We start from the raw sequence: 22586 nt of genomic DNA, 5'->3' as shown, positions 1-22586 counted from the left end.
CAAAGAATTGACCAGCAGGTGGCAATAACTTACTAGGGTGTCCGTCATGCAACCGTCAAACGGTAATGAAGAAGAATAGCTCCGGTTTGTAGGAAGCTAAGCTACACTGTTGGCTGCTAGCTAATGTAGGTTCTCATGTAAACAGTGCCAATGATGGCTGCCTCCATCGAGAGTTTGCTGGAGGAAATCTCCGGCGTTGAAGACCCGATCGAAGAGCTGCAGTGTCTGAAAACTGCACTTTTATCGATACCCGTCAGCTCTTTGACGGAGTTTATTAGCGGGCATCGTTTCGATGTGATCTTCTCTTTGTTGAACTCCAATGAAAGGTTGGCTTGCCGCTTTTTTTTCCTGTAATGATATCTGCTGAGTCACGCTTTCCATTCAGTATATTCTGACACAAAGTAATTGCTATTATAATCAGATTCTAAAATTATGTGTCGACTTGTTTGTGTGCTACCATTACACCTGTGTGGGTGATATTATATACTTCTCGTTAATAGTTGTCTATAAAACAGTACTTTGCTCAGTAGTATAGAGTTCACTGACTGTATTGACAGCATCTGTATTGACAGGGATCAGGTCGAGCTGTGTGTGGACATCCTGGAACGCATCTTAATGGCCTGCAGCCCTTTGTACGTCGCCCAGAACTACATGGCGGAGCTGCAGGCGGGTCTGACACATCCCAGCAGTACTGTAAAGATACTGGCTCTGACCCAGGTAACCTGCTGACAGGCTGTGCATACACCGATAAAACCAGCACTCTAACCTATCCTTTTCTACCAGGTTGGTAGAATGATGGAGCACCCTGACGCCGTCACCCAAATCCTGAACAGCCAGCACATTCTTCCATCGGTGATCCACTGCATTGCAGAAGAGAACATGACTGTAGCCAAACAGGTAAACAAGCCTTGTTATTTGTAATGTGTGCATTCTTTACAGCAATTGTGTTTTGCAGGCCATCCAGTCCTTGTCTAAGCTGAGTCACTCCAAACCTGGTTTGGACAAACTGTTCCAGAGCGACTTACTGGACGTTCTAAAGGACGTGATGGCCAGGAGCGACATAATCAGATACAGAATATATGAGGTAAGATTGTCTTTTAGAGTAACTATCACTTGTATTATTTATCATGTTTCTTTATTTTGTCAGCTGGTTGTAGGAATTTCTTCCATGTCTCCAATTTCCCTTGGTTACTGCGCCAACAGTGGGATAATGTCTCAGTTGCTCGGGGAACTGACAGGAGACGATGTTTTGATCAGGTAATAAAGTCTGTTGTGTTATGAATACGGAGTAGACATAACCAATATGAGGTCCCTCAATTCCTGAAACCTGTCTGTAATAATCCACATAATGGTAATGGTTTAATTTCATTTGAACATGAATCGGAATACAATTGAGTGCATCCCATAATCAGTTCCCAGTTCCACATGTCCAAAAGGAGTAGGAAGAAGCAAAGCTTATTAAATCCTACCCCTCCATCTGGTACTTTTACAATCAGTAGCTGTTACATTTGTTCACTTCCTGCTTTACTTGTTTTTTGTCACATACCGAAGTACGAGGTGATAATAAATGTTATGCGAGCAATGCTCCCAAATATGCTGGCTAATGTGGTTAGCTCACTTCTGCATTAAATGCAGTCGCATAAAATGGTCAAAAATGTTGCCTCAGTTAAAAAAAAAAGTTGCTTTTTAGATGGTGAATTCTCAGGAGGAAAATGTAATAATCCAAAACAAAATTAGTGAAATTGATGCCAAACTAATGTTGTAACCTTTTTTTTGAAGGGCCACAGCAATTGAGATGGTAACATCCGTTGCCCACAGTCAACATGGCCGACAGTACTTGGCCCAGCAGGGTATAATGGACAAGATTTCCAACATGATCAAAGGAGCAGAAACGGATCCCTTCTTCTCCTTGTATCTTCCAGGTCTGCAGCCAATTGTTATGAATTATTGCCATTGCAGTTCTTAGTTGTTTACTCCATATTTACCTCCAGGTTTGGTGAAGTTCTTTGGCAATTTGGCCATCATGGATAGTCCCCAACAGGTTTGTGAAACCTACCCAGTGTTCCAGAACAAAGTGTTTGAGATGGCGTTGGATGACGACCCCGTGATGGTCGGGGTTGCCATGGACACTTTGGGATTACTCGGTTCCACCGTGGAAGGGAAGCAAGTCCTACAAAAAACAGGTAGATAAGAAATAATGGCAGTCATAATCGTAATAACGTGTTTCAAGGTGAAAATCCTGCCGTTATTATTGACTGTGCAGGCAAACACAATTTTAAAGTAGCATTTCACCATTACTAACTGGCAATGAAAAATGAAGTACAAGGTTGCACTTTCCTATCTTGTCTGACAGACCAATGCATTACAATTCAGCATCGACAAAAATGAACTTTATTCTCTAATTGCAGGAGACAAATTTAAGTCGGTATTGTTAAGCATGAGCCAGCTTGCCACCTCCGCTGCTACAGAGCTCAGAGTGCGCAGTTTGGAGGCCATATCGCAACTCCTCACTCTGCAGGTGTGTCTGTCTCTAAATAAGAACGCTATAGTTTGATTGTTTTCAAGTATTGTAAAAGTTTTTTGCTGATGTTCCCATCCAGCCGGAGCAGCAGACGGAAGACCTGCTGGCTCTCACAGAGTCGTGGTTCCGCCTTTTGTCCAAACAGCCCATTGAGATGATTCACAACATCAGCACTCAGCCATTCCCAGAGCTGCACTGCGGTGCCCTGCGGGTCTTCACCGTGAGTGCCTCCGCCGCTTTTCCACTAAACTTATTCTCATCTTTTTTTTCTCTCTTCCCCCCCAGGCCATTGCCACTCAACCGTGGGGTCAGAGGTTAATGGTGGCCACACCCGGTTTCATGGAATTTGTTTTGGATCGTTCCACGGGTCAAAGCAAAGAGGCCAAAGATGCAAAGTTTGAACTTGTGAGGTCCCTTGTGACTTCTTCGACCGCAGCAGAGATACTGGGCACACAAAATTACATCTCCCTAAAGGCTTACCTGAAAGAGGGACCTTACTACGTGTCGGCGGTGGCCGCAGTGGGCACAGAGGGAGCAGACTGAGACTGACTTGGCTTCATTTATGCAAGGATGTTTACATACAAGTGGGTTCGCACATTGTGCCATGTTGTAATAGACCAAATCGCTTTAATGATACATGACAAAGTCATACAACTTATTTCCAATCGAAAGTCAACTCATCCACAAACAAACTGATTAAACAAGTAACATTGGTCAGAAAGATACCACACCCAGTTCTGCAAATGTTTGAGGCACTGATTAAAGAGAAGATGTTTGCTTACTTAACATAATTGCTGTTTTTCCATTGTTATTCAAAATGTGTGTCATATTTATGTTGAATTTGTTCTGAGAGTATTTTCATTTGCTGTTTTAGCCCGTTTAACCTCCAAAATGGCCATAAGAGGAGTGAAAACGGATTTTACAAGTCTATATTTAGCACAGTAATACTCTCACTGTCATTCTGTATCAACGCCTTGCCACAGATAGTAGTTGCGCTTTCTAGCCTGTAGAGGGAGCACGGCGCTCTATTGTGCACGGTTTGTAAAAACCTCGGTAGAAGAAGAAAAAGCCGGAAGCTCTTGCAGCCCCGTGAAACGCGACTCCACATGAATGTCATGGCCTTTGACAAACTCTTGTCTTATTCAGAATGAGATGTAAATAACTCCCGTGAAGGTTGTGTTTAAAGGACATAGCTTGTGAAGTTAGCGAAAAGCGTACGCCGGCAATGTTATTTTAGCTAACACGGTAGCTACGTTTAGACGATGGATCAGGACCAGCAACTGAGAAACGTAAGTCATGGTGATTGTTGTAAAATATAATGTAAGTTGACTTTGCATCCTGTATTTATTTTTTTAGCTGCGTGATTTTCTTCTGGTTTACAACCGCATGACTGAGATGTGCTTCCAGCGATGCTCTAGCAACTTCAACTACAGGAACCTCACCATGGACGAGGCAAGTACTGTACACTGGTTCTACATTCCCTCATTGCGCCCTCTTTCGTCTGCACATCGTAGTGCATTGCAGTCTCGGCTTTTAGATTTATCTTTATGACCGTGACCTCTCATCTTTAGGAGCGCTGTGTGGACAACTGTGCAGGGAAACTGATCCGCTCCAACCACCGCCTGATGGCCACCTACGTGCAGCTGATGCCCCGGCTAGTGCAGCGGCGAATGGAGGAGATGGAGAGCAAAGCTGCTGCGAACATGGCGACAGAAGCGTCGGCAGCTGCTGCTCTCGCTACCACAGAATCGTCACCGGTATCTGAAACTTCTGTTACCGCAATCCCAACGCCTCAAGAACCTCCTACGTTGCCTCGGCCGCTGACTGATGACCTGCACAGATCACCAACTGAGACATGAGGGCTGTAATGCTTCCCAATGCTGGCGCCAAACTCTTACAAAGCACACTCTCCCAGTGGATGGCACACAAAGGAACTGGAACTGGACACGCTGCAAATGGGCCACGATTTTGTTTTTCAAGTTGAAATTTCATTTGGACTGTGTTAAAATCATATTTTACAGTGCTTGACATGTCCAAAGTGAAGCAAAAGCCTCTATTGTGACATTTTAACTGTAATATCTTATTGTAGAGCGTGACATGGAGTTAAGAATATATCCACAACAGGGACCAACCAGTCATGTTGAGCGATCAACAGAAGGAGGAATGAAATGTGTGAAGTGTCAGGGTTTTTTTTTTCCTTTGAAAAATGAATCATAATATCATGACTACAACATGACAGCTTCCTGCCATCTCGCTGCTCAAAAATCATACATTTCAAGTCCTCATGGAATTGAGTCGGTATGCATAATTCATGAACTGTATGTGCATATTTGAAATCCTGAGATTTTATGTAACAAAAATAAATAGATTGGAATGGAGAAAATGCATTTGTGTATATAGTTGTACTACAGTTAATAAAAAAGGGAATAGTGGCATTTTCTACCATTTTGGGTCCTGATAATAAAATCTAAAAAATGAGTTTTTGCAACAGTTGCAGACCTGAAATAAAAGGCCAATTTGGAACTCGACCCTGTCGGTAAAGGGGGCATTTGTGGGACCTGCCGGGATCCCCGGACCAGAGAAGTACAGTTAAAGCGATAAGGAGCCCCGCCCCAAAATGTCAGAAACTGCCACATGTTGTTTTTCCACATTTTTCCATGCAAGTCTGAATGGCTGCAGTACCATCGACTTTCCGGTAGATGGTGCTAAAAGACTCCCCGTCAAGCTTTAAGATTGGTCATGATTAGATTTTTTTTTTTATTACATGAGAGGTCTGTCACATTCTTGTCTATCATTCTGCACCCTTCCTCGCATCATGAAGACCAATTTAACTCCCCCTAAAAATCACATCATAGGCATTTTTTTTACTTTTCATTTTCAAAAGTGTTACATAAAACACACCTCATGCACCTGAGGAGGTGAAGGAGATCTTCTCTGCGCTTGTCCTCCAGGTTCCTCCAGGTTCCTCCGATGCAACTGACCCGGGAAGAGGACTCTGTCAGGGGGGACTCAGCGCCGCCGACATCTCGCAGGTCTTCGGGCAAAATGTGCGGCGAGTGCTACGAGAATCAAACGTTTATCAATGACGATGGCAGCGTGAACGACCGCAAGACACGGTAAATAAAATACAGCATTTCTATGTCTTGAAATTGTTTGCTTTGTAAACTGCGAAGAAGATGAGAGCGGCTTACTTTTCACGAGTTTGTATTTTTTTTAACAATCAACTCCATGTGAGTGCTGCTGACAAACCTACTCCAGAAATGTATGATTTTAGTTTGTTAGTTTAGTTTGACAGTCTAAATGGAAATGGAATCATTCACTCTGCCACCCAAATCCTTTAAAAATATGAAAGTGTGCATCCCTTCTAGTCCTGAAAGAGTTAGCATTCCTTTAGACGTTCGTATAATTAGCTTGAATTCTTGCTAACATGTGTACACATTTATTATACAGATTATCTGCTTAAGCAGATGTCCCACTCTGCAGTTTTTCCCTTGATTGCTTAAGAGGCTGATTAAGCAGCTCTTAGTTGAAGACCAGAGGTTAATCAAGGAGCTGAATGAGCTCTTTCTATTGGATTTTGTACTTTGAACTGTAAAATTGTGGCATTATGAGCAGAAACTGGGACAGGAGATTTTTTTTTCTTCATGAGCACCGCTGATGTACCCTTGAGCAACACACCCAACCCCTCCCCAACTTGCACTTATGGTGCTACTCCAGCTGTATCTGTCCATTCCGCTCCTCAGTCGTCCTTCCAGCTGGTCTTGACGCCTCCCTTGAACCCAATTGTTTTTTATGGGGTTCTTCCTCCAGCTCTTGCAAGGGACCACGCCACGCCATCAGCAGCACCAGCGGGGTGATCTTGGACATCTCCAGGTTGAAGATGGAGCAGCTGGAGAGCGAGGTGCCGCCGTTGCCACCCCGCTTTCGCTTCCGAGACCTCCTGCTCGGGGACCAGAGCTTCCAGAACGACCGGTACGACACAGTAGACACCTGAGGGGTTGGAGATGTTCTAGTTCATCATAAAAGCAGGCAATGAGGCGAATGGTTGGCACACGAGGGTTCAGTGAAATGGCTTCATCTGCCCAAGCGTGGTGGCTATAAATATAAACGTCTCACGTTGGATATAGGCAGGATGTGCAATGTTTACATGACTAACATGATGTGGGTGCTGATTCCTGAAGGACAGCGGGGGTCGGTCACCACGGTATTAGACGGGAAAGAGCAACTATTTTATGATATCTTCTGTAGAAAGTAAGTAAACATGGATGTAACTTCAAGTAGTCAGTATAAAAACGACTTAACACAAAGTCACATTTGCCTAAATTGCTGGCACCACAATGGAGTAGACCATGGGTCCCTCATTAAACCACAGCTCCCACAGTATCGGCAGCACTCATGCAGCCCCAGACCGTTACTCCGCCACCATGCTTTACTGTAGGCACGGCGTGGATTATAAGGCAATCTGTACACGGACTACTCATTTCTGTGCCTTGAGAAGATATACTGTGTTAAAAATGCTTCCTGAAATGTGATGAATGAACATTTTAGGATGTTTACTTCTTTACTTCTAAACGAAATGTCCTTTCTCATCACAGCAAAATCCTCGTGTTCCATTTTCATATTAGGAAATGTCAAAGAGCAATTGTGCGACATTGTAGCGTCGTTACAAAAGCACACTTTGCAGCTCTGCGTGGAGCTCCAGTGTTGCAGCGTCGCCGCTTTCCATTCGTGTACAGTCTGTAGCAATGTTGCTGTGGCAACAGCTTGAGAGATGGACGGAGGAGAGAGAGAGAGATAGTCTACATTTCTAAAAATATTCCAATAAGCTTGTTTTTCCTCCCCAAACAATGACTTGTCGTGTTCTTGCTTTGCTTCTCATGGCCAAGTTCCTTTATGAGCATGTTTGGATTTTTCACTGAATAAGTGGCATAAGATCATTCGAAAAGGGGGTAAAGGAGGGAACGTACTGCATAGCCATAGGTGTTCTTCACCATGGATCCCAAGATCATCATTCCGACCTGGATCAGCCCGACTGTAGGCACTTGGAGGTCGGATCCTTGGAGTAGTGATGCAGGGCAGAGGTACAGTATCGAGCCACGTGTGGGATGATTGATGTCCATGATATCAGTGAAATAAATGTCTTGTCTTTGTTGTTTTAGTCAGATGGTGGCTTTGTTGGACATTTTCCTGTTAGACAAATTTGTGGATTGAGTTCATCTTTTATGGGACATTAGTTGACCTATGATTTGTTTGATTTTAGAGGTTTTATTCTACAATACAGTTAAACCTGTTTTGGGCAAAAAATGTGTCAAAATTTTGCCTCAATTTTGCGTTCAGTGTTCCGTGGGGCAAACTTGTCTATTTGTCCTGCTTTGTATCATCAAGTACACAGAGGAATCGAGTGTGCATATGTCCATGCATTTTTAATTGTGTGCTAAATAACCCAACATGGGGCCGCACTATTGAGTTAAAAAAAAAAGTCACACAAAGTCCACCACCATCCTCAAGGAAAAAGATTGTATTCTCCAACATGTTAAAGGATCTTCTCTGAAATGGACAGTGATAACTAAGAGGCATAGCGGTGTCATTACTTCCTCCTCCCAATAATCCTGTCTCTCCTTCCCTTGCAACGCCCCTCCCAGTGTCATGACCATCTCAGAGATACAGCACTGAGAAGAATGTCATTTAGCATCACACAGCTGTGAGATATTTGCATCTTATTGCACAGCAGACCTTTTGAGAGACTAATTGTGTGATGGACAGTGGCCAATTAAGGGTCATAACATAACTGGCTTATGGTGTGTGGGTGGATGGGGGTCATACAAGTGGCCCTCTGATGTATAGGAGTGCTCATACCTCATCTGCTTATGTGACAACTGTTTGTGGAGCATCTCTTGCATCTCTGAAGGGTTCTCTCTGCTCTCTGGTGCACTGGGACCAAAAATAGTTGCTGCTACTTGACGTCTGGGCCGCCATCAACCCACGCCGCCGCCGTTTCCCCACTGGGGAACTTACAGTCACAAGCCCAAAACCTGCAATATAACAATCATTAGGTGCATCTGCACAAGACGTGATGTCTTTGCAAAGGTAATAATGCTCAGTTTTGCCTGCATGGGGCAGAAATCGCAACCACAAAATTAACATTTGAGAGCATCAGTCAAAAGTGAGCATTATTATTTTTGTAATGTGATTTCAGTGTAGCTGTACCGAGTATATATTTACACACAATGCTCTTCATTGTCTCAAGCAGACAGATTATCAGACATCGGATCCAACCTCAGATAACGACCTCATCGTATCAGGAGCATCATCATAAAGAATCACACAGTACACAATTTAAATAAAAACTGTTTATCGTGTTTGTGCTCCCACTGCCAGGGTGCAAGTTGAGTTTTACGTGAACGAGAACACCTTCAAGGAGCGTCTGAAGCTGTTCTTCATCAAAAATCAACGCTCAAGTATGTTATCTACAAAGTGCAAACGTGTCTACCCTCCTAACATTAAACCCTACATGAATATACGTATGTCACAAGATGTCCTCCTTTGCCTTCAGGCCTCAGAATCCGCGTGTTCAACTTCTCCCTGAAGCTGCTCACCTGCCTGCTCTACATCATCCGAGTGGTAACGGACAACCCAGGTCAGAGCGCCAGCGCTACTCACAGCCCGAGCCAACCGAACACCGCCGGCGGCAACACCAAGTGGTACGTACAGTTGCGTAACATCTGATGTGCTCGCAGTTTTCATGAAAGTACTTTCTATTTACACAAAAGGACAATTTCTCTGAAATATTGTTGACAAATCTGCCTAAATGCGTGTTAGTGAGCACTTCTCCTTTGTCCAGATTATTGCACAGTTGTGCCGTAGAGTGGCCGCAATAGAAGGCCACTCCAAAATCTGCAATTTTACCGAATGGGTACTGAGTACTGAGTGAGGCCTGTAGAATGATGATCCACACTCTTCAATGGCGGTGCAAAGTTGCTGGATGTTGGCAGCGTGGGCCACTCCATCCACAACGACGCTATACATCCTGTCTGCCAGTGACAAGCGGGATTCTTCCAAAGTGTCAAGACGTCATTTTATGTGAGCGTTTGCCCTCTCAAGTCAGTTACGACAACAAACTGCACTCAGATCGAGACCTTAATCAAGACGGACCCCCAACATGAAGACGGTTTATGACAGTTTTGACTGTCATTGGGGACAGTTTATGATAGAGAAATGAACATTCAAATCATTCAATCAACAATGCCTTTTATTGTAACCAGCCTGAGGCACATCTCATCAGCATCTTGACATGACTGACACATGTGAGATGGGCGGATTATCTCGGTCAAGGAGAAGTTGTCACAAACACAGATTTTTGTTGAGTGTAGAACACAACAATTAGTTATGCTAATATACGAGCGCCCCTAAATCCTATATGAAGGTCTGTCACCCCGTTGCCTAGCAACAAGATGCATGGTTTAATGAGATGAGAGGCGGTTGGCAAAGGGTGACAAATATATTTGCTTGGCCCTGTTGGCCTAAATCATAATGAAGTAAAGAAAACACATTATGTTTGTATTTGTACACAGCATGGACTGCCCCTGGAATGGATCAGTCCAAGACAGAGACATTAACTGGTAAGTCCGAGGTAATAGTGAGACATCTTGACAAAATGCTGAAGGACACTGTGAGAGGTATCGTTTTTAACATTGCGTTTATTATTATGGTTGGAGTTTGCAGTGGGGTCCAACTGGTTACCTGACCAATAGCACCTTACCTCCATAAACATATTCCGATATTTATCGTGACATCAGGGCTGTTTTGGTGCAAGAATGAAATAATGACTGATAATTGTGTCACTCTTTCTGTAAGGGAGTTGATCTTTTGGGTGGACAGGAAGGTTCCTGTCTGGGCCATTCAAGTGAGTATACTTGGAAAGCCTGCTGAACTATGGCGTCGCAACGGTTCCCCAAATTCCCATTTCTTAAGTTTAGTTTTCCACGGCATTGTGTCCTTTGTTGTGTTAAATTGCTTCCATCACGGCAGGTTACAGTGGCCATCATCAGCTTCCTGGAGACGATGCTGCTGATGTATTTGAGCTACAAGGTGAGACCTCATTAGAGAATCTCGTTCAGGCTGAAGCGGTGAGGATATTGACCCATGTGGAGTTTCAAATGACTCTTTATTTCCCAGGGGAACATTTGGGAGCAGATATTCCAAGTTTCCTTTCTTCTGGAGATGATCAACACGGTTCCTTTCATCATCACGGTAAATGGTGACTCAATTTACAGATATAACAGAGCATGACTCACCCATGTGATTCAAGAAAATAACCATTTCCTTATCAGATCTTCTGGCCATCCATAAGGAACATCTTCATCCCCGTCTTCCTCAACTGCTGGCTTGCCAAATGCGCTCTGGAAAACATGATCGTGAGTAAGATCATTAACTTGATGGTCTGTGTTAACGAGCTGGAGTCATTTACATTTTAACGACCCACACTGCCAGCGGTTTTAATTTCAAGTAATTAAGAATTCTAATTTGTGCAAGTCTCAGCTGCAAAAGCATCTCAGAGAATTGCTCATGGGTTTTTTTTTTTGTTGGCAATCCTTTTACAAATTTCATCACGATGCGTATCTGTTGTTGCTGAGTTGTAGCGCGGCTGCGGGGAACATCTATTATCATCGCTTCTTTGCACAAAGCATTTTAGACGCCGAAGTACTCATCAGAAGTTGCGCTCAGGAATTTTGGAAGCATGAGAAATGAGTTTTTGGTCGTGTTTTCTTTCTTGCTTTGCTTAAAATTGGGTTTGTTTGCAGAATGATGTCCACAGAGCAATCCAGAGAACCAACTCAGCCATGTTCAACCAGGTCCTCATCCTCATCTGCACGCTGCTATGCTTGGTCTTCACTGGGTGAGTCTGCTCCGCAAATCACTCGAATCACTTTCATATTGAATAAGTGCGATCATTTATTAGCAAATTATTATTATAAAATTCATGTTCAGTTGTTGTGTGATGAATTAATTTATTTAAGCCCTGTGTTGCAGCATCTTTCCCTCCATATGAGGAGTGCCATTTATTTCTTCAAGTGGATTAATTGTGCCACTGCATCTATTGAAGCAGACTCACTCATGTCGATTCTAGAACGTGTGGAATCCAGCACCTGGAGCGAGCAGGGAAAAACCTCTCCCTGTTCAACTCCTTCTACTTCTGCATCGTCACCTTCTCCACAGTAGGCTTCGGTGACGTCACCCCCCGAATTTGGCCGTCACAGCTCCTGGTGGTCATTATGATCTGCGTGGCCCTTGTGGTGCTGCCACTGCAAGTAGGTATTGGTGCCCCCCGCCCCACCCCCATGTGTAGGTTTTGTAGACTCACCGCTTGTTGGTGGGTCAGTTTGAGGAGCTGATGTACCTGTGGATGGAGAGCCAGAAGTCTGGGGGAAATTACAGCCGCCACCGCGCGCAGACAGAGAAACACGTGGTGCTGTGTGTCAGCGCGCTTAAAATCGACCTGCTCATGGACTTCCTCAATGAGTTCTACGCCCACCCCAGACTGCAGGTACCAGTCGCCGCCTCCTCTTTCCGGTTGTTCGTCTGTCAACAAACAAAGGCCGAGAAGAGACTAGTTATGAGTATATACTTCACATATAAATATACTTTATTCATCAGTCTCTAATAATAAGACTTGCTTAGACTCAGAGTCAGGAATAGAGGGGACAATAAATAATAGTACATTATAATCTCAATTATTCGGGTTCATTTTTTGGAGTGTTTGCTTTATATTATACATGCTGACACGATGGATATGACACCCTAAAGGATTACTATGTGGTGATACTGTGTCCGAGCGAAATGGACCTGCAGGTGCGGAGAGTACTTCAGATCCCTCTGTGGTCGCAGAGAGTCATCTATCTGCAGGGATCGGTTCTCAAAGACCAGGACCTGCTCCGAGCCAAGTGAGTGGACGCTTTACTGTTGAGAGAAGGAAACCCTGGTCCTTCATCAGACAGAAATCCTTTCACTTTACGAGTACTATACACTAAATAGTAGTGTTGGCTACTAATGAGAAACCGCTACTGCCTTGCTAATTCTCCGTTTCGCACAGTAATTTGGTTCCAGTCCCAACCGTTAAATGAATTCCCATGAAGTAGGATTCATTATCTTTAAATCAAGTATTTCCATAGATCATAGAAAACAAACAAACAAAACCTTCTAAATTCAGGTTTTAACATTATTAAAGCCCTCTAGGCATAAAGTAGCACACCTCTAGCCACCTTTACACTCATATTAGCCAATATAGTAGACATAATAAAAGTAAATAAGCCACCTTTACACTCATATTAGCCAATATAGTAGACATAATAAGAGTAAATAAGCCACCTTTACACTCATATTAGCCAATATAGTAGACATAATAAGAGTAAATAAGCCATTAAGACAAAACACTCATGTTCGTGTATGTTACCTAGTGACCAGTGTAGAATACTACATATCCTCAACGTATCTTTTGAATGCTTTATGTTTGTATTTTAGGTCATTAAGCCATCTTTATGCTTGAAAATGCTTCATTTTGTCACAATTTGTTTTTGACTTATACTCTGTCAATATCACTTCTGTCACATATTGCAGTATTTATTATGCACCTTAAAAACAACGTATTCTTAAGCATAATTTTTGTGACAGTAATCAGACTGAGATTGAAATTGAGTACAGACAGTAAATCTACATTTTGTGCATTTTTTTGAGCCAATACAAATAGAAGTCTGGGTACAAGCTGGTGTGTCCTGTGAATGACAGCATTTCAAGTCCTCCCACGCACGTTTTACATTGGAACCTGCCCTCTCACGGCACCGTTAATGACATGCAAAAACAGTCACTGCACGCTGCTCAGTGAGGGGGGGGCATTCAAGGTTTCGTATTGGAAGACAGTGAATCGACAGATGACCGGTTAAATGTCACTGGAGGTGTGACAGGCTGACTCACTGCTGGTGGGCAATTTTTTTAATACACTTCATGCAGTGGTGACTGAATTTCCAATATGTATTTTATATAATAATCATAAAAAAATACATGATTGGATGTAATAATCTTATTGTTAAATAATTGAATTTTATAATCATTATTATTATTTAATAATACAATATTGTGCATATTTTAATGATTAAATAGATTGCTAAATTAATCTATTTGATTGCATGACTGGCATTTTGTCACAGTGCTCCAAACTCCAAACTAGGTGACCCCACCCCAAGGAATTGTGTTAATGTGTCGCTGAACTAAACGTAAACATCACATCATTTTTAAAATAAATATGCCAGTGTTTCACACACACCTTTTCGTCTGCAGGATGGACGACGCTGAGGCCTGTTTCATCCTCAGCAGTCGTAACGAGGTGGATCGCATGGCGGCGGTACGACTAATCCATCAGCTCAAAATGGCTTCCGTTTCACGTGAAAATGAAGATTACACCTCAAACCAGAGCACATAATCCTCCCGTGTGTTGTCCTACAGGACCATCAGACCATCCTGAGAGCCTGGGCCGTCAAGGACTTTGCTCCAAACTGTCCACTTTATGTTCAGATACTCAAACCTGAAAACAAGTTCCATGTCAAATTTGCAGGTTAGACTTGCACGACAGTTAAAGGCATGTTTTTGTTTCTACATTCCCTGATTATTATTTTTTCAATATTTTTGTCATATTTACGCATCTGATTTGTGTTTGCCTGTGTGCGCTGCCCCCAGTGGCCGTCAAGTCGGTGGCCACAAGTGGCTTTAGCTACAGTAAAGTCTCGTTATATCGATATTGTCGGGAGTCTGAAAAAATATCGATATAACCGGACTGTCGATATATCCGATCCTGCGCCGAACTGCATTAAAAGTGGGCAATAATGCACTCGACATTGTTCTGTAGTATAGAACAATGTCGAGCAGCTTAAATCAATCTTTGCTTAAGGATTTCAATACCAAAAAAGAACACGGCGAACGGCTGCTTCCAGTCAACTTTATTTTTCACACTTCCACCACCAGAGCACAGCACACACACCGATTCCCGCACTTCCTGGTTCACAGGTCATTCTCAACCCGTCCCACATAGCTGGCCAAACACATGCCTGCAACAGAAGAACCAACTGCATTCGTGGTTTCTATACACACGAGAGAAACCACGAACGCCAGCATGTACATATGAAAAACAGTGATTATTGCAAGCGATAAAAAGATATCTGAATACAACACAATTAAATACATGTATTTGTACGCTTGTGTCTTCGTTGGAATAGGTGTGTATGCTATGTCAGTTGGTTCTTCTGTTGCAGGCATGTGTTTGGCCAGCTATGTGGGGCGGGTTGAGCATGACCTGTGAACCAGGAAGTGCGGGAATCGGTGTGTGTGCTGTGCTCTGGTGGTGGAAGTGTGAAAAATAAAGTTGACTGGAAGCAGCCGTTCGCCGTGTTCTTTTTTGGTATTGAAATCCTTAAGCAAAGATTGATTTAAGCTGCTTTTGTATCGATATAAGCAGACCAAATTGGCTGGCGGGAGATGAAAAGGGCATCGTAGTAACCGGATTATCATAATAACCGGTATCGTACTAACGGAACTAATTATATCATAAAAGACTAGAAATTTGCCGGGAAATGAAAATAGTATCGTAATAAGCAGTACTTCGATATAACCGATATCGATATAACGAGACTTTACTGTACTTTCTAAACGCTACGCTATTGATGCAGATACTTCATTCATTGGATTTTTTTTTCATTGGATTTCTTTTTTATGCTAAATTTTCGTCCACTAAAAATGACATTTCTGATTTTATTTTATTTTTTAGACCATGTCGTGTGTGAGGAGGAGTTCAAGTACGCCATGTTGGCTCTTAACTGTGTGTGTCCTGCCACCTCCACCTTGGTCACGCTTCTTGTGCACACCTCCAGTGGACGGTCAGTCACTTGCTTCTATCAAGGTTATTTACAGGTGGCAAAACTTATAGTACGTATTATGTACTTTATCACCCCCAAACGGGATAAAAATGGATGAATCCACCCTGTGTAAATAAATGCCCACCAGTTCTGGTTCAGGCAAGGCCCTTACTGTACGGGTGACCACTGTCACATTGATGAGAGTGAGGTGTAGTCGGTGTGAGTAAGAACGGTTTTGTAAACCTCCCTGATGCCTTAAGGGTCGTGGCTGGACATCAAGTTGAGAATCCAGGCTTGTACCTCGATGGCTAGCGCTCTCGACTCCATGTTCAAGCCCGGGTGGAAGGTAGAGTTGGCTGGACCTGGATGAGAGTGAGATTTTGTGGTGTGAGTGTAAGACCTGACTTCCTGGCACCTCGAGAGTCCAGGCTATTAACTCTCATTCTGCAGATCCATGTTCGAGGTTGCACCAGCGCTGCCCGACTTAACTCTCAATCAGTGCGGACATGTCGTCGGTTCAAGCCCGGCATGACTGCAAGGATGCCCACTGTCAGACAGGGACATTTTGGCTGTTCCCAGACCATCTTACTAAAATCACTTCCTACATTTTTGGTAAAACTTTGAATCCAATGTTGTCAAACCTCAGGAATTGTTACAAAATAAAATGGGACCTTTCAAAATCTTTGGGTTTGATAGACAAAAAGCAAGCAGCTCTGTTCTCCATATGAAAAGCTTTCTGATGATTTTTTTTCTTGGCCTAGCATGCAAAAAGATCCCTTTCCCTACTCTTGACGTCAGCAGCTGAAGGGTTACCATTAGCTCAATCAATAGAAGAAACACAAAAGTGAAGCTCTCTATTAGTCACCGGCTGAGCTGGCGTAGAGTTTGTGCAAGGCCGTGTTATGTACGCTACTTCATTCAATAGTCAGTCTATAATAATGCTCTCAAATTATTGACGCTCCATTATGCACATGTAATGAAATAGAATACAGGAAGTGTATCAGAAATGATCCCTTGATTGACACTCTCACAAGGGTGTTTCATGGAGAGCGGAGGTGTAAACTCCAAATGTCAAAAGATCTTGAAAGTGGCATTGTGTTCCTCATGCAGGGAAGGACAACAGTCTCCGGAGCAGTGGCAGAGAATGTACGGGTGTTGCTCCGGCAACGAGGTCTACCACATCAGGCTGAGCGACAGCAAGTTTTTCGGGGCATACAGCGGCAAAAGCTTCACCTACGCTTCTTTCCACGCTCACAAAAAGTGAGTCGGGTCACTTAAACCTGAGTGAAAGTTAACCCGGCTTCTCTTGATCAGGTTTTGCTGTCTCGTCCAGATATGGAGTGTGTTTGATTGGCATCAGGAGGGAGGAGAACAAGAGCATCCTTTTAAACCCCGGCCCTCACCACATCATGGCTGCCACAGACACCTGCTACTACATCAACATCACAAAGGAGGAAAACTCAGCCTTCATCTTCAACCAGGAGGAACGGAAGGGACGCGCTGGCGTGGGACTCTATGACGGACCCTCGCAGCTTCCCGTGCACAGCATCATCGCCAGCATGGGTGGGAGCAACAAGCGTGTTAACGCGCCATCGTTGCGAGGGAGAAATGCTAACCTGCGGTCTGCTTACAGGCACCGTGGCGATGGATCTTCAGAACTCCAGTCCGCCTCACATACCGGGCGCTAAGCTGGTACCGCCCGCGCTCAACGGAATGGGCAGTCGTCGCCCGAGCATCGCTCCGGTTCAGGAAATCGCAGACTCTTCGGCGATCCTGCCATGTGACCTTCTTGGCGACCAATCAGAGGATGACTCTGTCTTCAGCGATGAGAGAGAGCATTCGTCCACCGAGTAAGATGATTGTTGGTTTTGATCGTACCATGGATGACGGATGAAGGAATGAGTCCGCCATGTTTCCAGACATTTTAGAGACAGGATGTAGTCGGTCGCCAGAGTTGCAGGGTTGCGGGAGGAATATTGTTCCACTCATCTTAAAGACTGAAGGTTTCAGGGCAGTTGGAAGATCCAAAGATCCATCCACGGCCCATTGGCTTCGATGTCACACACGCACTCAAATTCCCGCTCCAAAATCCCGTAGAAAGTCTTTCCCGAAGACTGGAAGCCAGTATATCTTTTGTATATGTTTTGTATCTCAATACTTTCGTCCTCCGAGTGTCCCAGTAGTCCGTTTGAGCTTGCTTCTGAACAATTGATACTATTTTTGGATTTGTTGCCAGGTATGTGAAAGGTTACCCCCCTAACTCTCCTTACATCGGAAGCTCGCCCACCTTGTGCCATCTGCTGGCTGAGAAAGCCTCATTTTGCTGCCTACGTCTGGACCAGGTGGGCAGTCCTGTTTTGTTCTGTCACCTTAGTCATCCATCTTTCTTACCGCCATTCCTTCTCCTCTAACCAACACCCCCCCCATCGTCTATCTCTCTGTGAAACACACTTTTCTTCTCACTGTACTTTCCAGGGTTGCAGGCACAACAGTTCAGAAGACGCCAAGGCGTACGGTTTCAAAAACAAGCTGATCATCGTGTCCGCTGAGACAGCAGGGAATGGTCTCTATAACTTCATAGTGCCTCTCAGAGCGTATTACAGACCCAGGAAAGAACTGAACCCCATCGTGTTACTGCTGGACAACCTGTGAGTTCTCCTTCGCAACACATATTTTCTGCACGAATCCCAGCAATGCATCCTCTCACCAGTAGCAGGCCAAGGGTGCTGCTGCTGCTGCTTTTCATCGGCTTTTTTTTTTTTGGTGAGAATAATAAAAATGCGGCAGATGGTAACCATAGCAACTTGCTCTGAACTTAACAACACATCAACGATCAACACTCCCTTCCTGCGGCGCTCCCTCCCATCCTTTTAATGCTGCACCCACACACTTGGATACGTAATTGCAACACTTACGACAGCCTGGGGTCTCGACGCAGTGGTACTGGGTAGATGCCTAATGTTGGGAGAGGGGTGGGGGTCGCTTGGGGACAGGTATTAGTAATAATAATGACAGGAAAAATAATGCAATCTTGTCTGCCCTTCTGTCAGCAAATTGGTTCCTTGCCTGCCCATCTGTTTCATCCAACCGGCTCCACGTCTGCGTCGTCATTTTATCCGGACAAATCCTCACCTACCCTCGTCGACCACCTACCCTGCCCCTTCTGTATCAACCAATAGGCTGCCCACCCTTTTTTGTTTCATCCGAAAACAAAAATCTTCGCCGACCATTCTCCTTCGCCTAATCAGTGACGTTGCTCGTCCTTTCCGGTTGTTGTTGCCGTTATTCCACCTTGTCAGCTTTCATCATCGGAAAAATGAAATGTTGTTCACTTCTCGATGTACATTACCGTCTCTGTGATCCGTAGGCCAGACAATCACTTTCTAGAAGCCATCTGTTGCTTCCCCATGGTCTACTACATGGCGGGGGCCATTGACAAGTAAGACCGTCTATCGTTGGCATTTAGTGTTGGTTTTACAGAAGCGACAAAGTACCCTCCAGGAAATATGCTTTGTATTTGTGTTATGATCACAACGGTGTGTGTTTCAGTCTTGACAGCCTGCTTCAGTGCGGCATTATATACGCCGACAACTTGGTCGTCGTGGACAAAGAGAGCACAATGAGCGCAGAGGAGGACTACATGGCCGACGCCAAAACTATTGTCAACGTGCAGACAATGTTTCGGTAATCCGTCGCATTTTATCATCACAACCTTGAATTTTTTTTTTGATATGTTGTGATGTTTAGTGTCATTTTTGTTTGATTAAAAGCCTTGCCTTTTGTTCCAGGTTGTTTCCCAGCCTAAGCATCATCACGGAGCTCACACATCCGTCCAACATGAGGTTCATGCAGTTCAGGGCAAAGGACTGCTACTCTCTGGCTCTCTCCAAGCTGGAAAAGGTGAGACATGGCAGAACATGTTAGAAATAGGAATTATCATGAAGGTAATTTTGTATATAGATATACGTATATTTCCACTTGGTTGAGCATCTCCTGATCCCCCGCAGAAAGAGCGTGACAAAGGCTCCAACTTGGCCTTCATGTTCCGCCTCCCCTTCGCCGCAGGCCGAGTGTTCAGCATCAGCATGCTCGACACGCTGCTCTACCAGGTTGGCGCACACCCACAGCCGAGCACTTTGACTTTGACCCAGTGGAGGGAAAAAAAATTAGGAAAAATCTACCCCTTGTCTTAAACCTGGGGATCTTTCTTCTGTTTTGTTGTTATTATTCCCAAAAGTTACATTCTCTATGCAATTCCACCTCAGTCTTTTGTGAAGGACTACATGATCCTCATAGCAAGGTTGCTGCTGGGACTGGACACCACTCCTGGATCAGGATACCTCTGTGCTGTGAGTTGAAGAAAAACATAAAACTTTACTTCTCAAAGCAAAGGTTGATCTCCTCCGTCTTGGTCCTCAGATGAAGGTCACTGAGGGAGACCTGTGGATCGGTACCTATGGAAGACTCTTCCAGAAGCTCTGCTCATCCAGTGCCGAAATTCCAATTGGGATCTACCGGACCGAGTCACACATTTTCTCCACTTCTGAGGCAAGAGGAACATCTACATCAGGAACAGTAATCCCTCGTTTTCGCCATTTAAGACATAAAGACGTATGCTCGTGTGTGACAGGAAGTGACCATAGGGAGTTAAACTCAGAGTTATTAGCTATAGTTGTGACTTTTAAATAATATCTTCCGCAGTCTCAGGCATCCGTGGATGAGTGCGAGGACACGAGAGACAGAGGTCAAGAGCCCCAGCGCCCCAATGATCAGTCGGACCGCCCCCTGCTAAGAAAGAAGAGCATGCAGTGGGCGCGTCGTCTGAGTAAAAGAAGCACGCGGTGGCAGGGGACAAGCCGGGACTCCACCAAGGACCACGCCCAGCGCATCGCCCAGCAGCGCCTGAACCTCTACCGACGCTCTGAACGGGAGGAGCTTTCTGAGCTGGTGCGCAACCGCATGAGGCATCTGGGGCTTCCCACCTCAGGATACGGTGAGAACTCATGGTAACGCTCTTATAGAGTCAAATCACACAACTTCATCTCCAAGGTTTGGTTGTTTCTTGTAGAGGACTTGAACAATCTGACAGCCTGTGATGTCATGAACAGAGTCAATCTGGGATACCTCCAAGGTAGTGTTCCTTCGTTTATAGTCTGCTTCTTGATTCGGGTAGACGTGGCTTTCTGACTGAGGTTGATTTCAGATGAACAGAACGATCACCAAAACACGCTGTCCTATGTCCTGATCAACCCGTCACCTGACACCCGTCTAGAGATCAATGATGTTGTGTAAGCATTCTTTTTGGTCACTTTTATACACAAGTGCAACTGTCAGAAGAAGATTCTGTAAGACTGAACAGCAAGACATCTCACCCTCTACCTCAGGTACTTGATACGCTCTGACCCTCTGGCTCATGTCCCCGAAGAGCCCCCGATCCACAGCAGTAGTCTGAAAGAGAGGCACGAGTCCAGCTTTGAGACCAGGGAAGACACACAACTCTGATCCCTTGGCCTTACCTGGAGGTTTAAACCACTACGGGACCAGCACCGCAGTCTTTTACGGTCATCTCTCGAGTAGCTCCTTTTTGGCAGGTGGCCTTCGACAGCATCAGGACGAACAAGACGGCGGCATTCGGGTTGAATGATCCGTTTTGTTACAACTTAGAGAGCCCTCAGGTGAAGTACAAACCCAACTGAAAGACGGAAGTATTTCATCCACGTGAACGCTGCACTCAGGACGGGGAAAAGAAAGAAAATAAAGCTGGTCCCTCCTGCGTTTACACAAACTTGGAAACATCCAACGATCCCAAAAGGTCTTGATAAGGTCAGGAATTAAGAGAATTAAGAGGAATTAAGAGTCAAGGACAAATAAGGGGTCGAGTTTCTTTCTTGATGAAGAAATGTGTCAAAATTATTTTCCCTCGTTTATCACGGTCAATGGGTTCCAGACTCGACTGTGTTAAGTGAATTTCGTCAAAGCAGGACTCCCTTTTTATAAATATATTCTTTTCGTAGAGCATGGAAATCGTTCTAAATACACCATTAGAGCCTTCAAGAGATGAAATAGCACCCCTACAGTCACCTTTACACTTGTATTACCCAATATAGTAGACATAAGAGAAAAGACCTTTAATGAATATACCGTATTTTCCGGATTATAAGTCGCACTTTTTTCATAGGTTGGCTGTTCCTGCGACTTATACTCCAGAGCGACTTATAAATGAAAAAAATGTTTTTGTTACATAAACACTGGACACCTTTTCTGTTTATGGTTATTTTTAGTGTAGCTGAATAAGCATTGTGTTAGCATATCTTACATCTATTCAGCCTGTTCTCTATTCTTTTATTGTTAGAACTTGCCTTCCAAGAGGACGTAATGTCTGTTTTGGTCACGTAGTTTGTAAAATAAATTATCCGCAAAAAATGCGACTTATACTCCAGTGCGACTTGTGTTTTTTTTCTACCTAATTGTGCATTTTTGGCCTTGTGCGACTTATAGTCCAGAAAATACGGTATTTGGAAAAACGTGATGGAGTGAAGCCGTGAAAGTCGAAGCATGACGTGGTGAGGGACAACTCTTGTGCATTTATCGCAGGTTTCTATCCATCTTTAATTGATTAAAGCTGGACTGACTGTATGCTCTGTAAACTATACTTCAATTTAAGCTTGACTATTTATTACAAAAACCTTTGCAACTACAAGTTTAAAAACAAGTTAGTATTTTTGTAGCTGGGCATTAGCAGTAGTTCTACTCTAGTGTTGAGGTTCTATTTGTAGGAGTAACGATGCTCGTTATGTATTGATGTTTGTACTCTACTCAGCTGACTTTAAACAGGGGACTGATGTACTTGATTTTATTGGTTAATTATTATCTTTATACTCTGATGCTGTATATTTTGATGTTCAGAATGTTTTTACTTGACATAAAGTATGTATGTTTACTTATTGACCTTATATAAAACACACAGGTGTATCTTAATAAATTCATCAATATAAAATAACTAGGAGTTAACTGAAGTAAGAGACCAATTAAAAGCTCAGGAAGGTTTTGCCATTCAAAGCATGACTCGGTAGTTGGCAATATTGAACTTTTGGACATTTTTTTTTCTATGACATACTGAATTGGGTTTTTTCATTAGCTGTAAACTATATTAAAATTGTTAAGAA

General features: G+C 43.8%; 3 protein-coding genes and 1 long non-coding RNA gene across 6 annotated transcripts; 3 read left to right on the top strand and 1 right to left on the bottom strand.

Annotated features, from left to right (window-relative positions):
• The first annotated feature begins 57 nt into the window (after window positions 1-57).
• Window positions 58-3312, top strand: psmd5 (proteasome 26S subunit, non-ATPase 5). Its single transcript, XM_058059573.2, has 10 exons — window positions 58-326; window positions 573-717; window positions 784-897; window positions 956-1084; window positions 1148-1257; window positions 1780-1922; window positions 1992-2183; window positions 2409-2518; window positions 2601-2741; window positions 2807-3312. The coding sequence occupies exons 1-10, from the start codon at window positions 151-153 to the stop codon at window positions 3062-3064; spliced, it is 1518 nt and encodes a 505-aa protein (XP_057915556.2). The 5' UTR covers window positions 58-150; the 3' UTR covers window positions 3065-3312.
• Window positions 3313-3563: 251 nt separating this feature from the next.
• On the top strand, window positions 3564-4949 carry timm10b (translocase of inner mitochondrial membrane 10 homolog B (yeast)). The gene is made up of 3 exons (XM_058059584.2): window positions 3564-3810; window positions 3878-3973; window positions 4093-4949. The coding sequence occupies exons 1-3, from the start codon at window positions 3784-3786 to the stop codon at window positions 4378-4380; spliced, it is 411 nt and encodes a 136-aa protein (XP_057915567.2). The 5' UTR covers window positions 3564-3783; the 3' UTR covers window positions 4381-4949.
• A 362-nt stretch (window positions 4950-5311) lies between these two features.
• Window positions 5312-14356, bottom strand: LOC144901141 (uncharacterized). The gene is made up of 5 exons (XR_013629307.1): window positions 13839-14356; window positions 11919-12478; window positions 10816-10920; window positions 8378-8553; window positions 5312-6511 (listed from the first exon to the last, which is right to left on the bottom strand). It is a non-coding gene; the product is annotated as an uncharacterized LOC144901141 (long non-coding RNA).
• On the top strand, window positions 5327-22515 carry kcnt1a (potassium sodium-activated channel subfamily T member 1a). Of its 3 annotated transcripts, none has more exons than XM_058057918.2 (31): window positions 5327-5637; window positions 6332-6493; window positions 8900-8979; window positions 9075-9222; window positions 10093-10140; window positions 10376-10424; window positions 10550-10609; window positions 10697-10771; window positions 10852-10935; window positions 11323-11417; window positions 11649-11829; window positions 11901-12065; window positions 12326-12462; window positions 13853-13916; window positions 14018-14126; window positions 15333-15441; window positions 16531-16680; window positions 16754-16983; window positions 17054-17270; window positions 17657-17762; window positions 17896-18068; window positions 18788-18859; window positions 18970-19104; window positions 19209-19320; window positions 19428-19529; window positions 19686-19769; window positions 19840-19968; window positions 20122-20413; window positions 20489-20551; window positions 20624-20708; window positions 20805-22515. In XM_058057918.2, the coding sequence occupies exons 1-31, from the start codon at window positions 5492-5494 to the stop codon at window positions 20920-20922; spliced, it is 3780 nt and encodes a 1259-aa protein (XP_057913901.2). In that variant the 5' UTR covers window positions 5327-5491; the 3' UTR covers window positions 20923-22515. The 3 variants fall into 3 exon arrangements, with proteins under 3 accessions (XP_057913901.2, XP_057913891.2, XP_057913908.1); XM_058057908.2 differs by having other exon boundaries at window positions 19840-19995; XM_058057925.2 differs by lacking the exons at window positions 5327-5637; window positions 6332-6493 and adding an exon at window positions 7286-7602.
• The last annotated feature ends 71 nt before the right edge of the window (window positions 22516-22586 follow it).

Source organism: Doryrhamphus excisus, linkage group LG10, assembly GCF_037039965.1.
Source record: "Doryrhamphus excisus strain RoL-2023G ecotype Guam linkage group LG10, RoL_Dexc_Guam_v1.1, whole genome shotgun sequence".
Classification (NCBI taxonomy): domain Eukaryota; kingdom Metazoa; phylum Chordata; class Actinopteri; order Syngnathiformes; family Syngnathidae; genus Doryrhamphus; species Doryrhamphus excisus.
This window is presented reverse-complemented; position numbering and strand designations above follow the sequence as displayed.

What these genes read in the sequence shown, in the direction of transcription:
- kcnt1a (XM_058057908.2), top strand. Translation starts at nt 5,492, where the DNA reads ATGCAACTGACCCGGGAAGAGGACTCTGTCAGGGGGGACTCAGCGCCG. An exon ending in AGGTGGATCGCATGGCGGCG is followed by an intron (nt 13,917 to 14,017) that starts GTACGACTAATC and finishes GTTGTCCTACAG; the next exon opens with GACCATCAGACCATCCTGAG. An exon ending in TCGACACGCTGCTCTACCAG is followed by an intron (nt 19,530 to 19,685) that starts GTTGGCGCACAC and finishes ATTCCACCTCAG; the next exon opens with TCTTTTGTGAAGGACTACAT.
- timm10b (XM_058059584.2), top strand. Translation starts at nt 3,784, where the DNA reads ATGGATCAGGACCAGCAACTGAGAAAC. An exon ending in AGGACCAGCAACTGAGAAAC is followed by an intron (nt 3,811 to 3,877) that starts GTAAGTCATGGT and finishes TTATTTTTTTAG; the next exon opens with CTGCGTGATTTTCTTCTGGT. An exon ending in GGAACCTCACCATGGACGAG is followed by an intron (nt 3,974 to 4,092) that starts GCAAGTACTGTA and finishes TCTCATCTTTAG; the next exon opens with GAGCGCTGTGTGGACAACTG.
- psmd5 (XM_058059573.2), top strand. Translation starts at nt 151, where the DNA reads ATGATGGCTGCCTCCATCGAGAGTTTGCTGGAGGAAATCTCCGGCGTT. An exon ending in AGATACTGGCTCTGACCCAG is followed by an intron (nt 718 to 783) that starts GTAACCTGCTGA and finishes CTTTTCTACCAG; the next exon opens with GTTGGTAGAATGATGGAGCA. An exon ending in ACATGACTGTAGCCAAACAG is followed by an intron (nt 898 to 955) that starts GTAAACAAGCCT and finishes TGTGTTTTGCAG; the next exon opens with GCCATCCAGTCCTTGTCTAA.